Raw genomic sequence first — 22,322 nt, 5'->3', positions numbered from 1 at the left:
CGTTAGCGGGTGTAAATTGTTTAACTTTTGACCAATAGATTGTTCTTCTTCTTCCCGAATACACACATTGTTCAGAATCAACAAACCGTGAAATCAAAAAAGTTGAACTTAATATTACAATGGAACACTTCTTTATAACAACACAACATGAAAAATCAAACACATTAGAGCAATAGAATACTGGAAAAAACAATATTCACTAATATTCAATGCCCAAATAACAACAAAACTATAGTTTTAGTTTTCACCATCCACTAACCACGTCCCAACAAAATTACAAATAATTTCTACCATTCACAACCCAAATTACAACAAAATTACAAAATATTTTTCACTACCCAAATGCACCATTCGTTACCCTGAATTTCTTTATGGGAAAATTTCATAAGTAAGAGATTAACTATGGCACATTTCAAAAACAAGAAAATAAGGTAGCGGTTGGTTTCCATTTTCATTTTTAAAACAATTTTTAGTTTTCCCCAAAAACGGTCCGTTTTCCGCTTTTTGATCGTTTTGGCAATTTATAACTGAAAACGCTCAAAATGATAAAAAGTCATTTTACGTTTTCAGTTATAAATTTTAACTCGTTTTCGAAAACGACAGACCGAACGCGTTTTCGAAAACGAAAAACGGAAAATGGCCCAAAAACAACAAACCAACCGCACCCTAAGTTTCAAATTTAAAAAATCAGATTTTTATTAAAAATTATTTATAATTTAATTAATTAATTAAATTAGTAATTAAATATATTTAAGTCACAGATTTATATAATTTGATCACAAATTAACGATTTAATTCGTCACTTATTATTTTTTGATTACAAATCAAAAATTTTATGTCACAAATTATTTTACAATCACAATTAAAAAAATTTTATAGGTCACAGTTTGCTCATTGATCACAAATCAAAAAAATTATAAATCACAATTTATTTATTGATCACAAATCACAAATATTACAAGTCACAAATTATCAAATTATCGCTCACAGATTAACAATTTTTAGGTCACAATTTATCTTTTTCGTTGGTCACATATTATTTATTGGCCACAAATTAACCAATTTAATAGTCACAGTCAACCAAATAATTTGTGACCACCACTAACACTTACGATTCTCAATCATAATTTTCAGATCACGTATCCAATTGTGAATCACATTCATAATTTTCAGGTCACTTATCCAATTGTGTGTCACAAGTCAACCAAACCCCCACGACCACCGTCATGACCACCACAACCACCGCCACGACCAACTGTGACTCCCAAATTGTGAGTTATAATTGGGAGCGACAATCACAATTTTCAGGTCACGGGTCCAATTATTTGTCACAAAATCAACCAAATCGCCACAACCACCATCACAAACCACTACAAAAACCACTGTAAAACAAATCGTCAACAATTTGCAACTGCAGTAACCACTATCACAACCAACCCCAAACGTCACCACCAACCCCAACCCCAATGCCACCACCATCAACACCACAGTGAGCAGCACTGCATCTAGTACCAAAAGTCACAACCACTATCTCAAATTACACCACGATCACCACATTCAACAAAAAATGCCCAAATCACCCCGGAAAATCAAATCCAAAAATAAATGCACAACTATCGAAAAATCAGATCCAAAATCACTGTATAACCATTGGTTACAAACCCAAATCTGGTCCCCCAGATCGCAACAACGACGCTGGCTGCTTCAGATCGACGTCGCGCCACTACAATCTAGTGGATCATTATGGTGTTGCAGATCGTCGCGACCAAATGAATGGCGACACTGTACTAACACCGAACACCACAGCGTCGCGACTAGATGAGTGTTAACATTGAACACCAACACTGACCAACCGCGACTGGATGAGTGGTAAATGTTGCACTAACACCGAACACCAGATGAGTGGTAACATTGAACACCAACACTGACCAGCCCTCGCTGCGTGCCGCCACCTATTACCGTTGAATGAGGAGGGTTCGCAGTCGGTGAGGGGAATGCAGGGAGGGTGGAACGATGAGAGTGGGGTAGGTAGAGAGGGTGAGAAGAGAGAGAGTAAGAGGAGAGTGATAATTGAGTTTTAGGGTTTGGAATGAATATGGGGGTACTTTTAAAAATGGAATAGTCAAAGAAGGGAAATTCCACTTTGACTTGTTCAATTCTTAAAATTATGAAAATGGCCTATTAAGTGTTAAAAGACAAAAATATCCTTAAGTGTATTATACAATTACAAAGGAATGTTTTGTTTAAAAGACATTACTACCCTTTTGTTAACAAATAAAGACCAAACACTTCCCACTTAAAATATCAAAAGTAGCAAACTTCTCATATTTGTTTACTCCAATACAGATAAAAATATTTTCATCATTCATCTGCTTCAACCTCAAGATTTAAAAAATTCATCGAATGCGGTAGCTGAAAAAGTTTTTTATATCAATCTCATCAAATCATTAAGTTTATTATACGTACATTTATTTTTTTCGTTAAATTATTTTACGTTTGCATAGATAAAATTTATTTCGACATATAATGTTAATGAAGATAGTTTTATTAATAGATCTATGAAAAATTTTAAGCCTTTGACGAGAAAAAATTCATCTGTATTAATACTGAAAAATTAATTTGCGAAAGTTTAGTGTGTTTATTTTGCCAAACAACGAATTTGAACTGCCAACTGTCCAGTTAACAATTGAAAAAACCGACTGGATAGCCGGACTATTTAACAGTCGACTGGATTGCTGGCTCGAGCCGACTGTTGGCTCCAGCCGGCTGTTTAATTTTTTTTTATTTCGTTCGATATTTTCTTACAATTAAAATTTCTTTTTCGTCATGCAGATATGGTTGTAGTCACATTTTGTTACTTTGGTGATTTCGAATTGGACGAAAGAGATCGATGGGTATGAAAATGGACGAGCGATAAACATGGTGGTATCCCAATTTTCATAACAGAAACAACAACGTATGTAGAACTCTATAATGTTTTACAGAACAAGCTAAATGTCGATCTCTCTTAGTATGACATGGAATTGAAATTTAAATTCAGCGATCAAGAAGTTCCGAGTTCACCTATGACGATTTCTTCTGATGCCAAAGTGAATTATCTGTTTGAAATAAACAATGGACACTCGACTCCTATTTGCGTGACTTAAAGGAAGGATGTTGTTGAAGGTGAACAAATAGACTCAGAGGAAGGGGATCACAATACTAATGATTTTTGAAATACGGTCCAGATAGCTCGTGAAGATGATGGGGTTATTCTAAAGATAGTTACTCACAGAATTTCATCCTTAGTTCACGATAATGAGTGTGAAAATACAAATACTTTTACAGGCAAGAATTTGATCATTTTATCCCGACAGAGACATGAGCGGGGTGGGACCTCAAGGGCTGGATCGAATGGACCGTCCTCTAACTCCTCCCGTATGGTTCCCGATAGTGAGGATTTGTGTATGAAACAACTGTTTGAAATGAAAAAAGATTTGCAAGAAGCTATGCACCTAATTGCACTGAAATACAATTTTGAGTTCAAAGTGAAAAAATCGAACAAGTCGTTGTTGACAATTGCCTGCGTAAACAACAGTTACTGTTGGCGTTTATGAGCGACGAAGATGAACACGAATGAGTGCTTTGTAGTTCGCAAGTAAACACAGGAACATACTTATGAATTGGGACTACGTTGAAATGATCACAGGCAAACTCGAGCTTGATTTATTGGTCGACAGATAATGCACAAGTATCAGGATACTTGTACGATCTATAGATTATCGAACATCATTAACGACGTCCGTCGAGAGTACGAAGTTGTCTTGAGCTACCAGAGGCCTGGAAGGCCAAGAAATGTTCGTTTGAGGATTTAATGGGCTCTGTGGAGGAAAGCTATGCTAAATTGACTAGGTATTGCCATACCATAGAGAAAACTAATCTTGGCTCGAAATTTTTTATTGAGACCGAGGGTGGAAATTGCTTCAAATTCTTCTTTATGGCTTTTAGACAATGCATTTGAGATTTCGAAATGCAATGGGACCCCTAATTCTAGTTGATGGTACAACACTGAAATCTAAATATCAAGGTAAGTTAATTATTGGTACATGTCAATATGTCAACATCCAAATTTACCCTCTTACTTCGGCATAGTCGATAGTGAGAATGACTTATCGATATGGTGGTTCTTCACAAAGTTAAGGGAAGTAATCGAGAAAGTTGAGGACCTTGTATTTGTAACAGATCGGGGACGGCCTTTAATAAATGGTATCGCTGAAGTTTTTTCAGATGCACATCATGGGTAATGTATGTACCATATTTAAGGCAATCTGAAGACCAGGTATCAGGGCAAAGGTATCGTTTCATTGTTCAGGAGAGCGGCTGAAGCCTACAGTGTTGAAGAGTGCATTAAGTTCATGGTTGAAATAGGAAGTAAATCATTCGATGCATGGGATTATCTAACGAAAATGGGGATTAAACATTGGGTGCACTCATTTTTTCCAGGACGTTGATACAACATGATGACATCAAACCACGCGGAGTCTCTCAATGCATTATTCAAAAAGGATCGAGAATTACCCATTCTTGCACTAATTGAGAATATCCGTACCAAGTTGTAGCAGTGGTTTCATGATTGAAGTGCTGAATCACAGAATTGCACGAGCGTGCTAGCCTCAGCGCAAAAGGAAAAGCTATTCAAAGCTGTAGAACTTGCAGGACAGTTGAATATCGAACCACTAGACGAGTCGCGCTTCTCAGTGGAATGTGCACGTAATACGATATACATGGTGGACTTGATTGATAACACATGCATTTGTAAAAAATTTCAGTTGGAGACTTCCGTGTGAGCATATAGTTATGGTTGCTATGTATCGAGGATTTGCATCTAGAACATTGTGCTCTCATTACTACACGACTCATTATTGGAGAGTTGCGTACGTTGAGACAATATTTTCTCTGCCGATCGAAGCTGAGTGGGAAGTCCCCGACCATATTCGCCCACTCAATACATTGATGCCACCTTTCATTGAACCGCGTGGTCCTGGACGTCGAAGTACATCTAGAATACCATCTACCAGAGAATTCTCTTGACCGCTTAAGTACAACCTGTGTAAATCAGTAGGGCATACTAGTCAATATTGTACAAGTCATATTCCTCTAAATGATAGTTAAATCATTTGGTAATGTTGTCCATCTAAATTAAACAGTGTTTGCATTTATTCTACGATATTTAAAAGGCCGTCGTAGTTAATAATCATTTCAAATCCATTACAGTGTGTGACAAATATTTCGTAAGTACAACAAATCAATATTTACAATGTTTACAATTATTTCGTAATAACAAAAAATTACAACTAATAATTACAATAAATCTATAGATCACCATTAAAATAGAATAAATCGCACGCCAACTTATTCCGTCAACTCTGTATCCAGGATTGATTGATTCCATCAACTTTATGTGCTATACTCAGAAATTCGATGTGCTTTATTGAAAAAATGACACAATCGCCCCTGTAAATGAACAAAAATGAGTTCGATCAGTACCATGCAGCAAAAAAATTAAGTATCAAATTTTAAAAATTTTAGAACCACTTACGATATTGTCTCGTCGTGGTCGTGTTCCACACGTCGGCTAATCTGTCATTCACAGTCAATTTCGCCTGTCTAGCCATCATAGGGACAAAAACAGCAATTGACTCCAGATTTTGCTCAAGCTGACTCTACGTCAAACATGAATGATCCGGGTCGTACTCATATCTATATTAGCCTCAGTGAACACAATCTCCAAGGCTATGCAATGATGATTCACAATCACTGGTATGTACATATGTGTACAACCCTCCAATGACTTCCCCCGACACGTGGCCACATCCTTATGGTTTACTCGAGTATGTAGTCAGGCACTGCGTACTCCTTGCCAGCATGTTGGAGCGACTGGTACTCAATGTCAACGCTTCGTCCGATCTCCAAATTCAATATGACTTGGCCAGGACTGTCAAATGAGCCTGAATATCTTTGAACCCGATCACGTAAAAAGTCCATAGCCATGTCGATGTGTTGCATTAAAAAATAGCAATACAAAATGGAGTTATTTCATTGCATAAACAAACAATGATATGCAAGTAATAAAAATTAACAGTATGACTACTTCACTTACATCGTCGGCAAGCCAAGCTCCTGAAGTGATGATGTCGTGGAACCATTTATAAGTATCGGAGATCATCACAGTACCGATCATACAGCTGGTCTTAACAAAAGAAATAGAGAAATGTCAAAAAAGCGTATACGAGTAACGATCACTGGTATGTACTAATATCACTAATATCATGAATACTAATCCGGGCAACATTCTTCTCCACTCCGTCTTAAACGCTTTCCACTTGACATGATCCACCTCCTGAAAGAGGTTGGGGATCGTTCCATCAACGAATCTCCTCCTCTTCGTCTCAGCCGTGAAGGGAGAGACAATGTACTGTGACGGCATTCTCGGCCTCTTGTCTACCACTAGCTTTGGCAAGTCAGCGGCACACTTTTTTGCCCCAGTCACAGTGATCGTCCTCTCCTCATCCACCTCGGGCATCGTCCCCTCCTCCGCCCCAGCGATCGCCACCTCCTCCACGCTCTCATCCTCCTCCGTCCCCGTCGACACCACCTCCTCGACCATAGCTCCCGTTCCCGATAGGCCTACCACCTCATCCACCCGTGTCAACACCACCTTCTTCACTCCCTCATCTGCCATCGTTGGCACCGCCTCCTCGACCGTTGCTTCCGATCCAACGGGGCCACCCTCTCCTCCATCCTCGGGTCCACCCTATCCTCCATGGACTGAAGAAAAGAGACTCATGCATCCTCCGACCACGACTGTGGGTGACCCCCATCTCTATCCTCTCAATCACCCTCTTGGTCGTCACCTTTGTCACCCCATCATCTGCTTGCTCTATCACCTCAAAGTGCTATCACCTCATCCTCGACCCTCCCTACCAACTGACGTCCCAAATCGTCAACCTGCTCCACACAGCGCGCCGACCTTCTGCACCATAAATCCACTCAGGCAATGGTACAGATCATCAGAATAATCACCTGAGGAGGAAGAAGTGACGCGGGTGGCGGAGGTGATGCCCGATCAACTGACTCACGGTCCTACACTAACTTACATATTATTAACTTATTCAATAATTGCTAAATCATACAAAATATTAATAAATAATTCACTTACCTAGTCTCGATCAGGGATCAAATCGGACATCTGGTCGTCTTGGACATCCAAAATCGCTACTTCATGTACGATACCCTACGCCTCTTCCTCCATCAACGGCGTCAAATGAGTTATTACTTCAAACTAACATATTGACATTTTAAAAAGATAAAATCATGTAATGAGATTTTAGATTATGTACAATATAAATCACAAATTTATAATACTCACATGAGGGTCGTCGAGAAGAGCCGATAATTGTTTCCTAGTGGGATATCCCTTCGCTCGAGATGCTAGCCAATGATGCATCCAAGGGCAGCATGTCTCCTCTCGCCGCGCAAAGCGGGTACCCAATAAGGGGATAATCTCATAGGCCCAGACCTGCAACACATAAATTAGTACATACAAATTCAATAGAAAAAATATTTTAACATTGATTGCTTTAATCATTTACCTACAGCACCAAGGAAAATCCGTAAGTGTCATACTTACGCACGGGCCCCTTGGGCTTCGAGTGCGGTCTGGTGAAGATGGGGATGATGTTCTCGAAATATCGACGGCAGCATGGATGGCTCTTGAAGTAATCTATGTCATTGACGATCTCGAGGTGGAAGAGGTCGATCGCAGTCTTCTTGTGGTGACACCGCATCACGCTCTCAATGATGTAGACCAGACCTAACTTCAGTCTCTCCAACATCTCATCACACCTCTTGATCGTGTCCATCAGCTGAGGCAAAACCACCGCCCCATGTCCTTGGAAGTAAGTGTCCTACAGCCTATTTTTTCTCCGAGTCCCGTCGCTAGCTGCCTCATCGCCTATAATCTTCAATTCAATTAGCAGGACAAACTCGAACATGAAAAAGCTAGCGACTTTGCCCCCGAGGTCAAAGTGGAGGGCATCGCCATCAACTGGACTAGCAGCCGACATAAAAGAGCATCGATCATCTGAGCCGAATACTGCAACTCTCTCATAGGGTATAGAGGCCACAGAAAGGACTGATGCAGCATATCTGCATGCTGGTCGTCCAGCAGCTCCAGGACTTGAATGAAGCTGTTAAAGTTACTGTTTTCCAGTAACTTTGCCTAGTATCTGTCTCAGCTCTGCATCCAGATTATAATCCATCCTGTAAAAATTGAAATAGAATATTAGAATATTGTATATGAAATAATGGATCCTTGACAATTTCCCATTCCTTCCCTGCCGAGCCGCCTTTCTTCACCATTCGATGCCTCCGTCGAGAGATACCCTCCCCAAAAAAGTGCACTTCTGTAATCTTTTATTACACGCCCACCCATGAAAGAATCATGATATACTGGAGGAAGGTGGGGATGACGTCAAGTCCGCATGGCCCTTATGGGCTGGGCCACACACGTGCTACAATGGCAATTAATTCTTGACTACTAAAGCCATGGTAGCGAGTCTTGTCCTAGTATTAAAGCTGCACTTCCCCACAAGCTAAGCAAGGAGAGTTAGAGACAAGAAGACCCCCTTTTCGAGGACTAGTGACTTCTCTACGCCGATAAACTATGGTTCAAGCATGGGGAGCGAACAGGATTAGATACCCTGGTAGTCCATGCCGTAAACGATGAGTGTTCGCCCTTGGTCTACGCGAATGCCCAGCCAAGAGGCTAATCAACTGTGTAAAGGCTAGTAGTACAGTTAGGAGGCGGGAGGGTCTCCCGTCAGACTGGTATTCTACTCTTTGCTAGATGAAGCATAATAATCCAAAATTAAGCGAACCGAATCGTAACTTCTATATGCAAGACACAGACTCATGAAATTTTTTCTCTTTTACAAAAAATTAATAATATGAATTTTTAACCGTATTATCTAAAATTAATAATTGCCATAAAAATTAAAATTAAAATAACAAAATAAAATTAAAATTAAAATTAAATTTAAAATTAAAAGTTAAAATTAAAATTAATAAATTTCTTCAAATTAAAATTATATAAAATGAAAATTTAAATTAAAAAAAATTATCATTACAATTAAATAAAAATAAAAAGTTAAAATTAGAATTAAAAAAGTAATTTCAAAATTAATTTTAAAATCGCAAATTTGTTTACATTAAAATTATAACTAAAATGAAAAGTTAAAATTAAAATTAAATTAAATTAAAAATTTAAATTAAATAAAAATAAAAAGTTAAAATTATAATTAAAAAATAACAAATTTCTTCAAATTAAAATTATATAAAATGAAAATTTAAATTTAAAATAAAATTACCATTACAATTAAATTAAAAAAAAGTTAAAATTAGAATTAAAAATTTTATTTCAAAATTTATTTTAAAATCACAAATTTCTTTATATTAAAATTATAACTAAAACGAAAATTTAAATTTAAAATAAAATAAAATAAAATAATAATTAAATAAAAATAAAAATTTAAAATTAGAATTAAAATTTTAATTTGAAATTAATTTTAAAATAAAAAATTTCTTTACATTAAAATTATAATTAAAAAAATATAAATTTAAAATAAAGTTACGATTACAATTAAATTTAACATAAAAATTGAAATAAAAATTAAAAAGTAATTTGAAAATTAATTTTAAATAAAAATTTCATTAAATTAAAATTATAACTAAAATGAAAATTTAAATTTAAAATAAAATAAAATAAAATAAAAAACTAAAATTAAATTTAAAATTAGAATTAAAAATTTAATTTGAAATTAATTTTAAAATAAAAAATTTCTTTACATTAAAATTATAATTAAAAAATATGAATTTAAAATAAAATTACAATTACAATTAAATTTAACATAAAAAATTGAAATTAGAATTAAAAAAGTAATTTTAAAATTAATTTTAAAATAAAAAATTTCTTTAAATTAAAATTATAACTAAAATTAAAATTAAAAATAAAAATAAAATTAAAAATAAATTAAAAATAAAAAGTTAAAATTCAGATTAAATAATTGATTTGAAAATAAATTCTAAAATAACAACTTTCTTAAAATTAAAATTTAAATTTAAAATAAAAATAAAAATTTAATTCCAAATAAAGAGTTAAAAAATAATTAAAAAAATAATTTTAGAATAACAAATTCCTTTAAATTTTGATCGAGAGAAAAATGTGTAATTAAAATTTCAAACATTTAGTGATTTAAATTAATCTAGGAAATTTATAATTACAAAAAATAATAATAATAAAATATGACTGTTAAACAGCCGGTTCTAACAACCGAGTTCTAGGACTGGCTGTTAACAGCCGGGTTGAACCTACTGTTGATAGCCAGCCGACTATTAGTCAGCCGGTTTCAACATTTTGCTCTCCACTCGTCGGATTCCACCATTTTCGACGAGTTGGAGCTTCCCAAACAACAAAAATTTGGCAATACAGTTTATCTATACACAAATCTAGCCTAAATCATGCCTTTCATACCACAAATTAATATTCCAACCAATAATCTGACTGAAACTCAACAAAACCCAATAATCTAATTATAATTCCACAAAAACTAACATTTACAATTGTTAACAGCTGGCAACCAAAAGTTATTTGGTGAGGGAGATGTCTAGACGACTGATTGTCAATGAATCTGATTTCTTATCTCCAAACCGTGGAGGGGGAGGGGGAGGGGGAGGGGAGATGGAAGGGTATTTTTGAAAAAGTGTCTTTAAATTGTGTTTTCATTTTTTTTAATCAATCAAACGCCAAAGTGGAAATAATGGTGGGTCAAATGACCATTTTCACTTATTTCGTCGATGAATATGTATATTTAATTTTGTAATACAATTATTAATATTTAAAATATATTAATTAATTAGAAAAAGATATCTGATTTGTGAAATTATAAACATGGCATATGATTTGTGAAATATGAATTTCAAATCAATTAGAATATGTAATTTTCACTTTCTTTATTTAGCACTTTTAATTGAGTCTGTGTGGATCTGAAGAGATGGAAATTCCATTAAGGTTTTATTCATTTTTGCTCTCTTTATTGTTTTTAACATGTAAACTAACGGATATAGACACTATGTAGGTATTCCGCAATGTTTGGGTGATTTAAGGGGGTTTGCACCAAACTGAAAGGTTAGGAGGACATTCCACAAAACAAGCAAACGTTAGGGGTATTGCCAATTATCCTATTTTTAAACAAGCAAAAAAAAGGACAACAATCCAAAAGTTTGACAAAAAAAAAAAAATGCTCATTTCAAAGCACGATAATTAAATAAATGTATAAAAAATTGAAATGTTAGGAGGGTATTCTACAAAACAAGCAAACGTTAGGGGTATTGCCAATTATCCGATTTTTAAACAAGCAAAAAAAGGACAACAATCCGAAAGTTTGACCAAAAAAATTTCTCATTTCAAAGCACGATAACTAAATAAATTTACAAAAGATGCACATCGACGTGTAGATGTATTAATTAATGAAAAGTTGATGATAAGAGTGCAATAATAATAATAATAATAATAATAATAATAATAATTAGAAAATATGTGCTACAATAATAAAGGTTAAGAACCTTTAGGGCTTGCTTGGGAGTTTTGTGTACCGTTTATGAGGGTTTTTTAAAGTACTAGTTTTTTATGTTTACCAGGGTCCAATTTTGGGTAGTTTTCAAAAATTATTTTCTAGAGATAATAAAATTAGAAGAAAGTTTACAAAACAACAAAAAAATCATCAATTTGATTGGTTGAGAAATTCAACCCAAATCACACTACATGAATTTTGGATAATTTCAAAAAATAATGTTATTTTCAATCCCTCGTTATTGCAATTGTCCTATGTGACATTCACGTGACGATTAATAATTCGTTACATAAGATAATAAAAAACTATCACATTAATATATTAAATTACTAATCATAACGTGTATGTCACATAAGACGACTACGAAAGTAAACAACTGCAGCTGAGCAATTTTTAAACCGCCTAAAATAATGTCCTAAAATTTTAACAAGGATTTTCCAAACTTCTCATAAATGATTGTTCCCAAAGAAAATTGAATAAAATTGGGACCTTATTTCCCTGTAAGAAAGCCGAAAATACTGTATACGGACTCACGGAATCGGCCGGCAGCGATTAATCGGAAGCAATTAATCAAAATAAAAGGAAAAAAAGATGGAATTGGAGACAGTGGGGAGTCTGGCGATGCACATAATACTCTCAAAATTGGGCCCATCGGATGTTGCGTCGGTGAGCTGCGTCGGAAAGAGATTTCACGTTTGGGCCTCCGACGACTCCCTTTGGGCAAAGTTCTGTTCGTTTGATCTTGAGCTATCTTCGCCTCATGATCCCCACGGCAACCCCGCCCCTTCTTTCAAGGTTATATATATACACACACTCACAGATGACGCTCAAGCTAGGAAATTATGCTAATCTATAATGCTTTTGAATTAGTTTAATTTACTGGGATTTCGAGTTAAAGTGTTAGTTTTTATCGAATTAATTTTACTGTGGAGTTGAACTATGTTTCATTATCACTTCTTGAATAAGTGTTCAAGCTATACGGAAATCTGGGAAATGAACCCAGTGGTGTAAATTTGCGTAAGTGATATCACTTTAAAATGTTCAAACAATTTAAAGTTTTGTAGTCAAACTGAAATTTAGTGTGAAGTTCAGTGGCCAGTGTTGGTATCCCATAATTGTTATCCTCAAAAGCCAGATAATATAGAACAGCTGGGGACAAAAATGGTTTTATAAGGAGTAACTAGCTTTTGAATAATACCTATTTACAATTCAACTGTGTTTACTGAGATGGATCGTTTGCTTTCATTTCTATGCAAATCTTTTTAACATATTTAGTAAAAGTTTTATATAGGTAATGACGATGTGTCTTTTGAAATTCTATTAGAGCTCACTGAAGATTTACTTGGCAGGCAGCTTATCTAGCATGGCGAGAAGCATTTGCTTTGTATCCGTGGTCACTGGTTATACGAGCTAAACAATGCTGGACCAAACTAAAAAGCTGGTTAGCAGTGAACTTACCAGAGGTTTTGCCTACTCTACGCAAGGGTGCATCTGAAGCTGAGATCAATGAGTTTGAGAACTATATGAAAGTAGAATTGCCTCTTCCTACGAGGCTTCTCTATCGTTTTTGTGATGGTCAAGAACTACCAAATGATGAGTTTAATGGAAGCTTTCCTTTAACTTTGTTGGGTATTATGGGAGGATACTCTTTAAATGATCATCTGGTTAATGTGTTCCTGTTGCCCTTAAGTCAGGTGATACTTGATACCAAGGGTATTATGCATCACCTGGGGTTCAGCAATAGATCTGAGTATATTGTTGTTGCAGCTTCTGCCACCTACAGTGAAAAGATTTTCTTCCTGAACTGTAGCACTGGTCAACTTTTTGTTGGTACGATGAATCTTGCTATTGATGGAGAAATGCTTCCTTGTGTGCCAGATACATTGATAAGTTTGGTGCATGAATCAAAAGGTAGTGAACAACAGGATGCCATGCTATTATGGCTCGAAGAACATGGTCGTCGCTTGCATGATGGCTCTATTAAGGTTCGTCAAGAAGGAAAGATCAGACTCATCAATATATTCCCGGAGCAACCTCCTCTATGTTCCTCTGCTATAACAAATGGTGTCAAGGTAACTACTGTTTTTGTGATATTCTAACTACCCTTACCCTGTCATATTTGTTATATTGTTCAGTAACACTGCTTGTGTGGTGTGGAAGAATCTAACAGAGTGCTACTTGATTTTATGTTCTTGTGCCCGGGGGCTTGATTTTATGATTCTTATTGTAAATGGAAAAGCTTGTTCAGTCTTTTGAGGTATATAATTCGCAAAGGTGCTTATAGGGTCCAAGCTAAATTTAAATCACCTTAATATAAAAGAAACCAGAAATTTCCTTAAGCAAATTCTCAGATGACGATGGTTTTCCTTTCCAGGTTATTTTTATTGGCTAACCAAGTGGCCACCTAGTTACATGAAAACCTGAGCTCTTTGTTGAAGCAAGAGTGACTCATTGCCTAGCTGAATCCTATGTTTGTCAAACTGAAGTCACTCATTGATCTGATCTCTGTCTTTTTACTCTTTCAACTCAACTCTTATCATTTCACCAAATATTTACTCCCAGAAAGTTTATTATTTGTTCTTTATGCTATGCCTTCTCTTCTGTCTAAGCTCATTTCTATGTGACTTATAATATATTTGTGAAGGTTGTAGTACATGTTTCTTGGTGATGTGTGAGTTTCTTTCATGGTAAAGCCTTCCTTCTTAATATCTATATAATCTTGTTCTGTCTTCTATTTTGTAGAACTTCTGCATTTTGTTGGATTAAGTTCCTTTATTCTTATTGCCAGTTTGCCATCATAAATTAACTAATATTATGACTATGTGTTCACAAAATGTTGCACGTATTTCAGTAGAGTAGTGCACGTGAGGTAGTATATCTCTAGAACAGATATCTCGTAACTGTAATTTATATTTTCTATGGCCTGCCTCTAGGATTTAACCATTCAACCTAACTATCAAATTTTAACGGTTGAAATAAGTCTAGGACATTTTCTTTACCTTTACCATTTGACAATTGAGATATGAACTTCAGGTCCGTGCTTCTGCTGCATTTGTACCTGAGTTCAGTAACCTTCAAGATGAATCAGACAAGTATTTGTTTGCTTATTCAATCCGCATGTCTCTTTCCCCTGGTGGATGTGTCATCAATGGAATGAAGTTCAGTTCTTGCCAGTTGTATTGGAGACACTGGACTATACGTGCTAATGATGCTGTCGTATCAAATGTCAATGGAGAAGCTGTAATAGGGAAGGTGGGATTTCTTGATTATAACTTTCAAACATTTTCACTTGGTTATGATAGCTGTGACTCTTGAATAAATTGGTTTGAACTTTTTGTTGACTGACTGAACTCTTTTCTTGCTGAACTATGATTAAAACGTTTGATTTGATTCATATATGTGAAGGGTATGCAGTATTTATTCCTGTGGAGCTGCAGGATGAACTTTAATTGACTTAAATTCTGAATCTACATTTGCAAGGATGAGATAGAGAACTATTATAGTCAATTTTAAATCATTTTTGATTTACTTACAGTGGAAGAGAAATAGGCACCAATCTATCCAAGATTAAGCCCCCGTTTGTCCCCCATTTTCTAGAAATGAAAATGGGTGGAATAGTATTTTTTTGAAAAATGAATGGTTGAAAAAGAAAGAAAAGATTTTGATTTACGTGTAATATTATTTTATGAAAGATTGTGTGATTGAAAAATGGGGGAGAAAAAATGGAATGAAATGTAATGAAATTTAATGGAGACCAAACATGGGCTAAATCATTGAATCATTTTTTGAACCATGGACTAGATCCTTCCACCATGGGAAGATGCTCGCTTCATGGAGCTAATTTTCTGATGTGACCGTCATAAAGCTCCTAATTCACAATTTTATATTTATAAATGTGTAGAAAGTGAGTTTAGGATAAGATGGGGATTACTATCTGATTTATGATTTTATTTTATGTGTAAATGTAGATTTTTTTTTCCTGTAATAATTATTAGCAAGTTTGAGTATATTCCCTAGTCTTTTTAGAACTTCTACTTCTCAATATGACAATTCTTGATTTACAATTCTGGCATTGACTATTATATTAACAATTGTTAGGCTTTCACTTCTATTCTCTATTCTTCTCCCAGTTCCTATGTTCTCTTTACTTTGTTTTGTTCCACTGTCCTACATCATCAGGACCAGTCAAAGGTCAGAAAATTATAATTGTACACTAGGACATTTGGCAGTTATTTAATAGACTCCATACATAATTCTGAACGATTTCATCTAGAATATTACAGAGCGTAGACTAGATTAAAAAAATGATCCAGTAACTAATCTAATGGGTGACGAATTTATTTTTTATATCTGAATATGCTTCAAGGGCTTTACAGGGGCTTCATGAAGCAGATCTATTTGGCTGTTTCATTCCATTCAATTTCTGCCAACTCCTTGATATTGACTAAGAAGTTTGAAGTATTCATGTTGAGCACAATATCTGGTCTATTATGAATATTGCTAAACACCTCCTCTACATTACATTTTATATACAGCGTAATTTTTGTGCATAGTTGGGTCTTGTTAATTGTACATCGGTGCTTTTTGGTTACATAAGTAATATTGAAGACAAATAAATGTAGCCATATGACTTATCAAGAAAATGATTACTACTTCACAAGCTTCCAAAGACTCTTTTTGTTGAGTTAATGTTGTCACATTTTCAGTCTTTAAAATTTTATTTACTCTTATCTTAATCACACAATTGCAGTTTCCACTACTACATCCTGGAGGGGATGAGTTTGTCTATGAGAGTTGCACACCTCTGCCATGTTCTCAAGGATCCATTGAAGGATCATTTACTTTTGTCCCTGGAAGGTATGCCTTAAATTTGACATAGTGAATTGCAAAAGATATAAAAAAAAAAAATTAGTGTTTTATCTCTCTTTCAGTGTTTTTTCGTTGTGTGGTCATTTCTCTCTTCTTGTGCCTTTCATTGCTTTCTGTTAACTTGGATTTTTTTGGCATAAAAACTGAATAAGAATGAAATTTTTTGCAATAGATAAAGGTTGATTGGCTTTTATTTTCTGAAAATTTGATGCACGGTTTTGCCCAGATTGGCAGATCCAAAAGGAGACCAGTTTGTGGCTGAAGTAGCACGGTTCCCACTGCAGTTACCAGACTATATTTTCTGATAACTCTATTGTGCAAAGTCAATTATGGGAATGCTGTATTGATACAGAGTTGTTTTTCTTCTGTAATTTCGTTTGCTAAATATTCTTTCATTGATGAAATCTCCAAATCTGCTAGTGTGTTTCAGTGTTTCATTGTGTCTTTTAATTATAAAGAATGGCCATTTGCAGACTATTTGAAGGATGGTCTAATTGTATGCTATAGAAAATAGTTTGCTGCAAAGTGAAACTACACACTAGAACTTGGAAGGACCTCTTGTAGTATTAGAGTTAATATAATAATTCCTAGTCTTTCTTGAGGTGTACAAGAATTGTTAACTGCCTTCGATACCATTTTCACAAAATAACTCTATAGTTCTTCAAGTTTGTGTAGGCTGAATCTAAGTGTTGGTTAGATAAGCGTCATGTAGTAAGAGGAGTAGTTGTGAGCCCTATACACCAGGTGTGAAGGGAGAGCCTCAATTGGTGTGAAAAATTTTGATACTCGCAGCTCAATATAGAACTACAAATCTTAATTATCTCTTATTCTGATTTTTAACCAATGTAATAAATTGTGTAAAGCACTCCAATGCATCTAAACCCCTGTTTGATGACAATTATAAAGAGAAATTGGTAGAAGATGATGTTTTGAATAGTGATTTGAAAATGTGTGATTAAAAAGTAAAAAAAAAAAATTGAATTTATGTACAAAATATTTTTATTGTGTGAATGTGGTCTTAAAAATTAGTATATGAAACAAAAAGCTTTAACTTAAAAGAGTCAAACTGAGTTATGACAAAGACTATATGTACAAAATGTGTTGAAGTGACACTAGCTCTTGCTCACAGTGATTGGGCCATATATGCCACAGTGAATCAGTTATTAGAGGAGTATTCAAGTGATTCATTCTAAGTTGATCTTTGGTATTCAAAAAGTAGAAAATAGATCTATTCTATTGAATCACTTGAAGTTGCATATTAGAGAAGAACTTATTCTTTATATGTATGTTAAAGATGGTGTCTTATTAAGACTTATTCCAAAAAAATCTTTACATGTGTCGATTTCAATTTCAATGTACAACTAAATCAATAATTTTTAACGATTATATCAATTTCATACCGATTTAAAATAATAGAAATGTTATTGTAAAACTTTGTTTGAAGCAACCAATGGAAAGTGAAATGGAGAAGAGAGACAATAGTTATTTCGAGTCTTCTAATCTATGGAAGACAATGACAAATTGAAGAATGCTTAGTGTAGGGCAGCTTAGCTTACTTTCAGTTGAGAAACTTGGGTTTCTGTCTTTATTACCATCAATTTAGAGTTCATTTGGCATGATTTTGATTTTAGTTTCCTGGAAAATAACTTTTGAATAAAGTTATCTTTAATTTTTGTTTAAAAGTAATTTTTAAAAGAATTTCTTATCTAAGAAGTACTTTTTGAGAAAATTACATTAAATCACTTTTTTTAAAAGCTTTTCTAACTAAAAGAAACACTTTCATAAAATTAACCAAACGAGTTCAAAAATAACTTTTGGATTTCAAAAGCTCATTTTAACTTTTAAAAAGTCACGCGAAATAAATCCTTTGTGTAGTCTAATTGAATTTGTTTTGTCAAAAATTTCAAACAAATCTTCAAAATATTATAGCCTACAAAGTCCATTTTGTGGGGACCTTTATTGTAGAAAAGAGATGCTCGAAGCAGAAAACCAACATTGTATTCTTTTGTGGACTCCGAGTACTAATCAATCCAGCTCTAGAACCCCATTTCTGCCCCCAATTGACAGCTATCTGTAACACCGCACAAGCCATAGGACTTTCCATTTATGCTATGGCTGAATTTTAACGCAAACAAGGCGCGGGATAGAAGAACGTACATGAGGCTGCATGGAACATAATGGACGAAACTATGGCAGCCAAACATGGCCGAAGTGTGGAAACATCTAGAAACGAAAGCATCTTCAACTGGCTAGAACATTCTAGACGCATTAGCACTTCAGGCTGGATAGAAGATTCTAGACAGCAAGCATCCAAGCAGCTTCAGGCCAGAAGACTGCTAAAAGGTAACTCGCATTATATTGTAGTTCTCTAGATAATACAAATATTCTTATACATATTTATAAGATATTAGGTAGAGATCTTTGAAATCAAATATCTACCATTAGATCAGCTAAATATAATAAATAAATAAAAAAAGGTTCAACCCCAACTTTGAGGGTCTTACCGTTCTGCCCCTAGAACTTTGTGAGGGAGGTAAATAGTGGAATGTACCCCAGCACACAAGGAAACAAGAGCTATCTGTACACTGGACCTATACGAAATTCAATTCCATGTTTCAGGAATCTAACCCTCATATTGCGACTGCCAACAAGGCGTGAAATAACCTCACTCATGTCTTTTGCACTACTGAACTATACTCCGGAGGCATTAAATTAGCTAAATCCTAGCCATTTGAGGAGGCAAACGATGAACTCATTTGTGAAGTGTCAAGTTCCAAGTCCCAAATTGTAAAAAGCATTACTATATAATAGAAAATGCATTTTTCAACCCTTGTCCTCCTATATTCTATCTTGATTTCGAAGGCTGACCTTCTGTCTTGATTTCGAAGGCTGGCCTAGCAAACTAACGACTTGAAGTCTACAAGCCCATGATATATCGCTCGTCCAGGGGCATAGGAACTAGGAAGGGGAGGCAGTGCTCTCTAAGCCCATTTACTTTTTAGGATGTATTTGATTGATATAAAAAATATCTCCTATAAAAGAAAATGTTTTCCTTCTTTTAAAGAAAACAAAAACTGACCCCAAGAATGTGCTTTCCTCAAAAACAACAAAAATTAGGCATCTTTTCAATGGTTAAAAACTATTTTCCTTGAAAAAAAAATGATAGTCAATCACTACAAAAGTTAAAATCTGGATGAAAAAATTCCGAATCAAACACTCCATTAATGTAAAATAAATAAATAAAGTAAACAAAAATAATAATAATATATGCAATCTTCTAACATATATAATCTAATACAATAGCAACATTTATCTGCCTTTTTTTCTTGTCAATTACTTCAATCAATCTCTTCGAGCCATCAAGATGTTCCATGTTGAGCCCTCTAGCTAGTCTATTTGACACTAACTAAATGATTATGGAAAATGTCCTGTGTACAGATAATTTTTTCACAGATCTTCTATGGGACAGTCACATGAGGGTGAACCTCATGAGAATATTTTATGGGAGTGAGCCCCACTGCCATGTGTATTCTATAAAATGTCAGTAGAACTTTTCTATAGGTTTACCATTGTTCATTAAAAACCATACATTTGGGCTGATTTTCTCTCCATTTAGATTATCCCACTCTGGAACAAGACTGCAATAGTAGAAGTGAATCCGCTATACATAGTATTAACTTCAATTCATTTATTTTGTAATTCCACTAGTGGTTATAATCAATAACACTTCCATCTACAACCTACTCAAAAGAGAAAATATGGCTCTTTCGCCATGTAACTCCAAAAGCTATTGTATACAATATCTACAATCGGAAGAGAAATCAAAGATCAAAGTTAGTAGGCACGTAAAGGATGGATGAGCTCTAATTGCAGGTTATCAAACAAATCACAAAGATTTCTTCTCTTTCAAAGGTTCACAATCTGATAAAACTGAGGTCAACGGCATTGGTAGATTCCTTGCAAAAGAGATCAAGCCTTCCTCAAACGGTTGATTACAACCTTTGCCATCCCATCAATTTCGTCCTCATATTGCTCATACACAAAGAACAATGTGAACGCAACAACTAATGCTGTAATTATTTAACCGGTATAAAAATGATCAGTTCACTGTTTAGAGTAGCATTAAGCATCACCATGTGGTAATTTAAAAGTCATACCTATGCCAATGGCCATGGTCAAGAAATGTGGAACGATCAACTTGCAGAAGTAGAAGAAAGATGATACCTGCATCAATTGGAAGATGTTAAAATGTCAGCAAGAATTTCACTATGAATTCATGATCAACTAGTACTACATTTCACGCTAATATTACATGAAAAACTCACGAGCATCCAAAATGAGGGGAAATGATAGTACTAATAGACAGATAACACAGATTCCTAGCATATAAGCATTTCAACATTGTCATATAACAAGTGTGCATATGATGCACAGCATCACTAAACTCATGAATGCTGAAAATAAATTTCCAAATTTAACACATTTTTAAAGCATTTGCAAGAAACTAAAACCAACAATGCTTTCTTTCTTTATTCTTTGTCTTTCTTTAAACTGAAACGTAGTAATTTAGTCATCAGCTAAATCAGCAAGTTCTACATTAGTTATGATGTTTGGAAAGTTTTCAAGACAAACCACACCTCCAGCTCTTGGCATAAACAGCGTATGACGGGCACTTGTGCAGGCTACCTGATTGGCATTCAGTCTAACAAAATTACAAACTAATGAATGAAAAAATAGCATTAGATTAGAAATACTATTTGAAAGTGCTCCCTCCTCCGCCTGAAGTTATGGATTATTGACTGCCGCCAATCCACTAAGATAATATTATCTTTTTAACCTGACTAATATGTAATAACCAAATTCTAAGTAAAATATTTCATAACACTATTGATAGGGTACTAAGAGAGAACCCAAATATCCTGTATGAACCTTAATATCAAGTACCAATACTGTGGAGAGAGAGTAAATCGGGGGAACAATATGTCATATTGCTTTCCAATATATACATTACCATAGATGGGAAAGCCAACAATTAAGGCTCATGCCACATCGAACTTTTTTTTATGCTCTTCAATTGGTCAATAGGGTGGAGGGAGGATAGTAGTCAAAGGAAGTTACGAGTGCTATCTATTGGTCAAACATAATGCTTTTGCACTATCTTTGGGTAATATAAAACTGTCAACATATCAGTTGAAGCTTATTCCCCTGTTTAGAATCCAAAATAAAATAAATCAAAAGTAGCATTGTTAAGCAGATTCTTGGAATAATTTTCTCCATTTAATCAAGCACACAAACAGGTTTGAAAGGTAATGTCAAGGTATCATGTCAAGGAAAGGCACTAGCCAATCACCTCAAGACTTAAAGCATCTTTGGGCATAGTCCTCTTGACAAAAAGGAAGAAAGCTTCTCAGCAACCCATGATTTATGGCATCAGCCCAAGTCTAGTCTTATTTCCAAGGCTTTTGATCTCACAGTATACTAAGTATAGTTACACTTTTTAAAGTAACCACAATACATTCATGTAAACAACAAACATTGAATAATTACGTAATGACAAAACTATATACGACACAAAAAAATACTACACACTTATCAATAAACCAACGCATCATAAAAATTTCATTCTCTTCTATATATCAAATCTGTGATATTGTTGTGTAATTGTTTTATCAATTTTCTCTCACCCCAAAATCATCATTTCAAAGCTTACATATCAGTGTACACATTCAACAATTTGCCTAGTAAGAAGTATATACCCAATCCCACAACAAGAAAGTGAGGGAG

The 22,322-nt window shown here is 34.7% G+C and overlaps 1 protein-coding gene and 1 long non-coding RNA gene across 2 annotated transcripts; one reads left to right on the top strand and one right to left on the bottom strand.

Annotated features, from left to right (window-relative positions):
* The first annotated feature begins 12,122 nt into the window (after window positions 1-12,122).
* Window positions 12,123-17,134, top strand: LOC111393380 (F-box protein SKIP16-like). Its single transcript, XM_023018889.1, has 5 exons — window positions 12,123-12,464; window positions 13,019-13,741; window positions 14,703-14,921; window positions 16,420-16,526; window positions 16,765-17,134. The coding sequence occupies exons 1-5, from the start codon at window positions 12,261-12,263 to the stop codon at window positions 16,841-16,843; spliced, it is 1,332 nt and encodes a 443-aa protein (XP_022874657.1). The 5' UTR covers window positions 12,123-12,260; the 3' UTR covers window positions 16,844-17,134.
* Window positions 17,135-20,184: 3,050 nt separating this feature from the next.
* On the bottom strand, window positions 20,185-22,299 carry LOC111393379. Its single transcript, XR_002702410.1, has 2 exons — window positions 20,696-22,299; window positions 20,185-20,608 (listed from the first exon to the last, which is right to left on the bottom strand). It is a non-coding gene; the product is annotated as an uncharacterized LOC111393379 (long non-coding RNA).
* Window positions 22,300-22,322: the final 23 nt, after the last annotated feature.

This window comes from Olea europaea, chromosome 4 (assembly GCF_002742605.1).
Source record: "Olea europaea var. sylvestris chromosome 4, O_europaea_v1, whole genome shotgun sequence".
Lineage (NCBI taxonomy): Eukaryota > Viridiplantae > Streptophyta > Magnoliopsida > Lamiales > Oleaceae > Olea > Olea europaea.
The sequence above is the reverse complement of the archived record's forward strand: the minus strand, read 5'-3'. Positions and strand labels throughout refer to the sequence as shown.

What these genes read in the sequence shown, in the direction of transcription:
- LOC111393380 (XM_023018889.1), top strand. Translation starts at nt 12,261, where the DNA reads ATGGAATTGGAGACAGTGGGGAGTCTGGCGATGCACATAATACTCTCA. An exon ending in CTATAACAAATGGTGTCAAG is followed by an intron (nt 13,742 to 14,702) that starts GTAACTACTGTT and finishes TATGAACTTCAG; the next exon opens with GTCCGTGCTTCTGCTGCATT. An exon ending in GAGAAGCTGTAATAGGGAAG is followed by an intron (nt 14,922 to 16,419) that starts GTGGGATTTCTT and finishes ACACAATTGCAG; the next exon opens with TTTCCACTACTACATCCTGG.